This window comes from Apteryx rowi, unplaced genomic scaffold (assembly GCF_003343035.1).
Source record: "Apteryx rowi isolate R43461 unplaced genomic scaffold, aptRow1 scaffold_238, whole genome shotgun sequence".
NCBI lineage: Eukaryota > Metazoa > Chordata > Aves > Apterygiformes > Apterygidae > Apteryx > Apteryx rowi.
Window position 1 is genome coordinate 1,159,535 of NW_020448730.1, and position 8,180 is coordinate 1,167,714.

The 8,180-nt window shown below is 36.0% G+C and overlaps 1 protein-coding gene across 1 annotated transcript in view; it reads right to left on the bottom strand.

Annotated features, from left to right (window-relative positions):
• Positions 1-523: 523 nt before the first annotated feature.
• Positions 524-8,180, bottom strand: part of METTL25 (methyltransferase like 25) — a 63,035-nt gene continuing 55,378 nt past the window's right edge. The window contains exons 12-14 of the mRNA XM_026066103.1: positions 3,124-3,198; positions 2,438-2,509; positions 524-870 (exon numbers count right to left, since the gene is read on the bottom strand). Coding sequence (XP_025921888.1) covers positions 772-870; positions 2,438-2,509; positions 3,124-3,198 — 246 coding nt within the window. The 3' untranslated portion in view covers positions 524-771. The remainder of the gene's footprint in view (positions 871-2,437; positions 2,510-3,123; positions 3,199-8,180) is intronic.

Genomic DNA, 8,180 nt, shown 5'->3' on the forward strand with positions numbered 1-8,180 from the left:
AGCCAGCAGGGCAGCTGGTTCATAAACACTGGAAAATTTCCCAGTCAACTGGAGCACACACAGTTGTTTCTTTCAGCATGACCAGTGACTAAGCATGTCAGGAACTTGCCTGAAGGAAGAAGAGGTTAATACAAAACCACTTGTTGGTGATATTTACTATCTGGCATTAGAAAAGTCCTAGGCTCCTCTAGGTTGCTGCATAAGAAAGCTGGTCCTGATGACTTGGAGGACAGGGAAGTACAAAGATCTCATTTAGCTTAACCACCTCCTCCTGTCTACACTACAGGTTAATTTTCTTTTTAAACTATGCAGAATCTGAATCCAGAAAAGACAAAAGCAAGGCTAGTCTGAAACAGCTGATGCCAGCCACTGGTAAAAATTGAGAAGGTATATGAAACAATGATCTTGCAATTAAAAGAAGAAATTACCAAGAGAAGGGACACTGATACCTAAGTACAATGCCTCAAAAAGAAGAAACATTAAAGCTATTTTAAAACACTAATCACATAATATGGGTCATAAGTTTTATGATAAAATCAGATCTTTATTTAATAACTGACATAAGGAAGCAGTGGTATTTATAAAGGAGCTACAGCTCACCATTTCTCATGATTCACAGAGGCATTCACATTTTTTATTTTTGCAGATATAAACTAAACAGTTACCAAATGCATCAGCATACTTGAGGAATCACTTAAAAATAACAGGAAAAAAGTAAAGAAACAGCAGTATCAGTTCAGAGATTTCAACCTATCTGCAGTTTGCTTCCACTTAAAAACATGACTGTTTCTTCAGAGCAATAACTGCATAGCATCTGGGGGATTTCACGGGATCAAATAACTTCACAAGTCCAGACCAAGCAATGTTGTCCTGTAAAACGATATATGATTGACGTACATAAAAATGTGTTTGACTTAAAAGTTAGTATATGGTAATATGTCCACATTTTCAAATATGAAATTGTAAAACAAAAATATTATCCTTAATTCAAAGGAGGAAAAACACTTATCTAATAACAAAATTACTGGAAGCTTGCTGTGAACAAACAAAACCCCAAACTATATATTTTAAAGTCATTAAGTTAGTTTTGGTACTATCAAGTGATAGCTTACCACCCACCTCATCAATAAAGCTTTTTTTCAGTGAAGAAGAAGCAAGGAAATTAAGGATCAAGTCCTACTCATTTTATGCAGCACATCCAACTACTGAAGCTAATTAACTGACTTTTCAAATGAATAAGGCCAGCTGGATTTGGTCTTCATGTTGCATATGGCTTTTATCATTTCTATTTTTTCTTCCTAAACATATTTTGTGAATCAGCCAGTACAAGATTAAATCTATGGGTATATTACATTTAGAAAAGGTAAATTAGTGCTAAATGCAGCAAGTCTGATCTTCCATCTTGGAAATCATACAAATCTCTATGTGATTTATAGCTGGTTGGCATTTGGGAAAATACATCATTATTTAAATATTTCAGATTGCCTTTCTGTAAAAATACCAGTGAGAACAAAAGCATACATTTACTACAACTCGTTTGTTCCAAATGCACTATGCCAGAGAATAAAGTGAATTTTCACTTATGATAAAACGGAGATGTTAAAATGAAAGATTTATAGTGGAAAAACAGAGCTGTTCACATGAATGGGTTTAAAATTTATTTTAAAATTTTATTTTGACCATGGCCCTGAGCAGAAGCTACAAGACACTACCATTTCCTTCTAACAAATTATAACTTGTCGGAAAAAATATTTACTGGTGCAGAGAAGGTATGATTGTTGCTTCTGAATTAATCACGCCAAGCTCAAAATTAGTGTTAGTAGAAACACTGTAATATATAAATCATTACAGAGTAAATGAAGTAGCAGTTGCTTATTATATCCCAGGTCTCTACTTGTAAAATATATCCAGGCTGTATGTTAGTCAAATGTACCTCAGTCAACCCATACAGTTGGAGAAAGTGCACCCTCTCTCATCATAGATCTTAATTAAGAAACAATAAAAAGAATTCATGAGCATTTTGGACCTAATTCAAAATTTCTTGAAGTACATGTTCTAAAACATATTCTTTGGAAACTCTAGCATGCACATCATAATGTTTGTTTAGAATTTCCAATATTCCTTTAAATTATTAAATCTCTCAATATGTTGTATAAATTGAGTCTTGCTGCCTATTTATTTTTTTACTGTCTATTGACTAGTAATTACCATACAATTAAAAGAACATAAACTTTACTGTTGCCGCTACACTGAAAATAAAAACTTCTGCTGGGCATATGTTTATACTAAAATGAATAAATACTTAAACTTTTGCAAATATGATGAGAATAATAATTCTGCAGCAGAGACTTTTGGCCTGCACAGTAATAAATTGGCTGAAATAGTCTCATTTCACTGATGTAGCCTTTAGGTATCATAAAATATAATGCAAAAATACCTGCTCCTTGAGGTAGCAAAGACGATCCAGAAGTATCAAAACTTCTACACAGGGAGCCAGAACAACCTTTAACTGAAAGATTAGATGCTATTATGATTTTAGGAAAGAGAGCCAACAAACTTCCAAATGGCTACATTTCCACAAAACAATTCCAGGAAGGTCAGTCATTTTCTAGGGGATTTGTTGTACAAATGTCACCTTGCCAATTTTCCCTGTGGGATGAACATCTTCAAAACAGATTATATTAAAGATCAAAAATACATAGAATGTCATAAAGCTAGGAAACTATGTTATTTAGTTGGCTTTGAGGCACTGTCCAACAAGAAAATGATATATGAAGCAGAACAATTTTAAAGAGGGCAATAATGAATTTTAATAAAAAGATTTTTTATGAAATAACTGCATGGAGACCAGTCTAGATTTAAAAGGAGACTAATGTTTCATTTTTCAGGGTAATAGTCCCTCTTGAAAAAGAATCTTCCATGTGTTCTCTTTATTATTTTACTAACACCTAATATAGTTTTGGAATAGGATATGCTCCAAAGTTTGGAGCAGGGGGAGCGGCTTTGTTTTTGAGATTGCATACCACACTGTAAGACAGTCCACCTCCACATAAAACTTAACAGGGCTTTGTTCTAGACTAGCACATATGAACAAGGTAACGGTATTAATCCTATGATTTTTACCATATTAAATGCTTCGAGCTCATTCATTCGGTGCTTGTATTTTTCATAGTAATCCATTATACAGCTGTCTGGGAGCTGCAAGGGATAAAAAAAAAAGATATCAGAATTGTTCCAGTTATTTTTTCAAGGCAATTTTAAAATGAATTTTTTTTTACTAATTGAAAGTCACACTACAAAATGAAATCTGCGTACTGTTTTTGAAATTAGCACTTCCCTAAGGTTTATAATAATTTTCCTACAACAATTTCTCAGTTCTCATTTACAATGCCTGTTCTTCAGGCAGCATTTTACCCTGACATGAAATATTGAAATATATTAATTATTCCAAAAGCTCTAACCATTCTTAAATGAATATTATACACTAAAGTGGAGATAACATTCTCATTTCATTTCCTATATATCTCAACCTGCCCCCCTTCCCCAAAGCCCAAGAGATTTTTCTAAATAGGTGAGGAGTGGAGTCTCATGCCAGAGTAACATGCTTAAGTCAGGACTCCTGGATGGTATTTCGCATTGCAAAACCTGCTGTGAGATTCTGGAAATAATACTTAGTGTCTCTGTGCCTCAAATTACCCACCTTTGAAAGAAAACTTTCCTTACTGACTTTGCACCACTACATGTTCCTCTCTTCTTTTCCAAATTATCTGATGCAATGTTACCACCACTGCCACTATAACTGCAAACACTGTGATTTTGGGCTGAATTTGATGCAAAGGCAATTCAAGAACTTGACAAAACCAAATGCACCTTCCCCTTTCAGCCCTTAGAGGCCACTGTGCCATAGCAGGCAGCTAGAGTTACAACCATCAGTGCTGTTCACAGAGCATGTTCTCTATAGAGCAGCAGGGCCACATTCTCCAGTTCTTAAAAGCTGCAATGTCTCTACCCTTCTGCTATCCACAGTTCTGGATGCTAAAGATGACGGTTCAGCAGGCCACCAAAGGAGCCTGTCAGAGGAGTGGAAGGTGGGTTTGCAGTGTTATGGGCGATGGAGGTGGCTGGGAAGAGCTGAAAGAACCTGATTCACTTTTTCAGAATTTGGCATTTCAAGTATGGCTCCTCTGTGGTGACTGTGGAGAGAGCTAGCCTACAACTCAGCAAAAAAATAATGTTATTGCCAAAACACGAGGAAGGCTAAAGTGTTTAACACATTTTTTGCACATCTATCAGAAAGGTCATCAGAGAGCAGGTGCCTAATCCAATCACAAGTAAAACCAAAGCCTAAAATTGGGAAACAGATTACAGAATATTTGCATAAATTATACATTTTCAAATTGGACAGGTATCATAAGCCAAGAAGAAAATGAAGTAACCTTCAGAACTGTTACTAACTGTCATTAGGAACTTCTGAAAAGCAGTATATGACTAGTAGGTGCATGCCTAACTTTAGAAGTGTAATAAGAAAGGAGTTCATTATAGAGCAGTCAGTTCAAATATAATACACGGAAAAAAAAATAAAACAATTACTCAAAGAATTTAAAAACACTGAATGATAAGCAGATGAGTAATAGTCAACATGAGTCTGTCAAGAACAAATCACACCAAGTCAATCTAGTTTTGCTGTAAGAAGGGAAAAAGGATTCATGATAGGGAAAAACAAAGGTTGTCATACACTTTGAGCTCAGTAAGATTTTTGACACCATTTCACACAACAATTTCACAAGCAAATTTAGGAAACAAGGTGTAGGTTAAAGTATTATAAAGTGAGTGAAAACTGTTTGAATAATTATAACTAAAGAGGAGTTATTAATGAGTCCTTGAATAACTGAAAAGACATATTGAGTGGAGTTCTATTACAAAGTTCAATGTTTTCTTTAAGAACTTAGAACAGAAATCACATTAAGTAAGTCTACAAAAGTGCAACCAGAGGACATTGCTAGAACTTAGAATAATATTCAGAAATTGGAGAATTGCTTGGGAAAAAAGTTTGAAATGCTAAAGGAAAAAGCAGGAGGGACTACACTTGCACAGAAATAATCAGCTGTTCAGGATGAGGAACACCAATGATGATCTGGGCAATATAACAGATCACAAGCTGAGTGAGAGTCAAAGTTGTGCTAATGCAAAAAAAAAGCAATCATCATACTGCGACATGTACAGGAGAACAGCCTGCAAAGCACAGGAAGTAATCCTTCAACTCTGCTTGGCAGTAGTAAAGTTCTAGCTGGAATATTGTATTTTGGGCATCAGATTTCAAAGACAGACATAAACTATCTGAAAGAGCCCTGAGAGAGTAAAACGAATGGTCAGACATCTAGAAAACATGACCTATAAAGAAAGATTGAGAGAACTGGAACTGATTAGGCTAAAGAAGAGAAAACTGAGAGTGGGTATAATAACAGTATTTAAAAGGCTGTCACAAAGGGCAGGGAACTGTTTGTTCTCCATGTCTACAGTGGATAGGTTAAGCATTAACAGGCTTGCGTCACAGAAACAAAAAACAGTCACAGATTTGAAGGAACTTTCTCTTTGTAAGGTTAATTAAAGGCTGGAGGTTGTGGGTCTTCATCAGAGGAAGCTTTAAGAAGATTAGACAAATATTTTTCAGAAGTGAAACAAAAATCTAATTCTGCTTTAAAACAAGGGGATGGGTTAGAGCTTTTGTGGTGTGTCATCCATTTTTTTTTAATCTAGAAAGTACTTTTCCTACTATGGAGGCTTCCATAAGTGATCTGGCAGTACTAATGTACTGACTCATTTGGTCCTGTTGCCATTTTATTTTCATTAAAGCTGTGCAAATATCTGAGCAAGTTTTTTCTCTTCCTCTCCAAAAACCCAAATCAACTAAAATATATTAATTATGAGACAAAAAAATACTTTATTTGACCTCTCCCCTAAGAGGAGAATTCTACTGAGAACTAAAAGGATTTTAGTATAATGGAGTTTTGATATTACAGGTTATTTGGAATTAAAATATAAAGATCTTTATTTGTGAAAATATGAACACAAAACCTTTCTGCTTTTTCATCTTTTGTGTTCTCCCTTTTTCAACATGAAGCATTCAATTAAAACAAAACAAACTGTGAAATGTTTCACAAATAAAAAACTGGGTCAAAAATGTCTCCTGGATGCTGCCATACTCAAGTACTGGGCCCAAATGTCCTTCTTGCTTAACACTGACTGAATGCACCGGCTACTGTGGATAGATTAGGTAATATTCCAAACTGTACCTCAATTACAAGTTTGGTGGGTGACCCAATTCAATACAACAAGTCATCTGAAAAAGAGAGAATGTGTCCATAGAAGAACTTTTTAGAAGAGGGCATGAAAAGGGTAACTGCTACTGATATTCAAGTAAGCTTCAGAATATACAAAGAGGTTTTGGCCAGTATTTCTTTGCAGATCTAGCTACAATGTCGCCTGGGCTTTACTGGATTGTAAGCACAAACACCTCATCCATTTGGACTGTGATGATGGTGTATGCTTTCCTTTAAGCTAATTTTGTTGTGGATTGGTTTGGTGGCTAAAATAGCCAAAACAACAAAAAGGAACTGGAAGGCAGTAAGGTCTCTGCTGTCCTAGCTTTAACTATACCATATGTTGAGGGTGGCACCAAAACTACAGCACAGACCTTACTCACTTGTCACAAACACTATGAGACTGTCAACAGAGCCCTAGGAGCAAATAAGACGTCTGAGCACCCCCGAGTTAGACTCAGTCACATAAACATACTGCTTGAGTACAGGCTGAAAAGAAAACACACAGGCGGAAGGCAGGTGAGAACTGGTAATGTCACACTTAAAACTTTGCCGGAGAGTATTTTTTCAGAGCTATGTCTTTCTCTAGACTAAGAACATTTTGACTGAATGAAATTGTCTTTGTACTGCCCAACACTGCACACTCCCTACACGGCAGAGCCAGAGCCGAAGGATGCTGTTCCACAGGCAGCTCAAGCGGATGTAATTCCTCTTTGCTGCTTAAAAGGGACTGCCATCCCCTGCACTGATCGCACATTTCCGAGTTTCCTCCCCTTTCTTCTACCAGCACTAGCATGAAAACTAGCACCAGTACGAAAAAGTAATAAGGCAACCCTTTTAGTGGCAGCATTGGCTTAGATCAGTTTAAAAAGCTTATGAGACCATACCAGACAGCAACTTCTTACAATTTTCCTCTGACTAAGATAGCTAAAAAAATATTCCTGTTTCTCAGATAATGTAACAGGACTTACATTTATTTAGAACATCATTTAAAATGTTTCAGATGAATGCAATCTTACTATTTATACTGTATCTAATTGATGTAAAAGTCAAATCTCTTCAAATTCCTTCTCAGACTAAAATGTTATACTACAATAACTGTGATAAGTACTTTGTCTGTTTGAAAAACAATTATATTTCAAAACAGTATTGCTGCACATACATGTTATACACTGTAGTACAAGTGTTAGCTGAGCCTTCATGAAATAATCTCCTAACAACTGAACTTTACAGTTTGAGGTGTACACTGTCATTTAAAGATCTGGATACCGAATTCAGAGAAGGCTGGGCATCAAGATACCTCAAGATTATAAGAAATCTCAGTTTAAAAGTAAACTTTCCTTGTCTCTGCAAAAGTTCTCATTTTTTGTTCTAAGGAGAGTTTTATAAATTCAATTTAGTTCATGTCTTAATGCATCATGCAATTGCACTACTGATAGTTTCACAATCCTAAGTGTGTGGCTCTTCAACACTTTTTAAAATAACTGTAAAATTAAGCCCCAGAATATGATTTTTCCTCTTATTTCCCTTCATCTGCCAACTGCATTCTATAATATTCCACCACTTGTTGCTGAGGAGACATTATGAATCAAGTGGCACTCTTTGGCCAGCTAAGAGGCGCACATCTCCTTTTACCTAATGTCATCTTCACTGCCTCACTGAAAAAAGACGCTGTAAAGAATCATCCTGTATTAAACCCTGACCAAAATCATGACTGATTTCTTTTCTTCTTCATTCAACACAACATTGCTCCATAAAGCGAGGTGGCGGAGTTGCTCTTTATGTGCGAGAGCAACTGGAATGTATTGAGCTGTGCCTAGGGATGGATGAAGAGCGAGTCGAGAGCTTATGGGGAAGGAT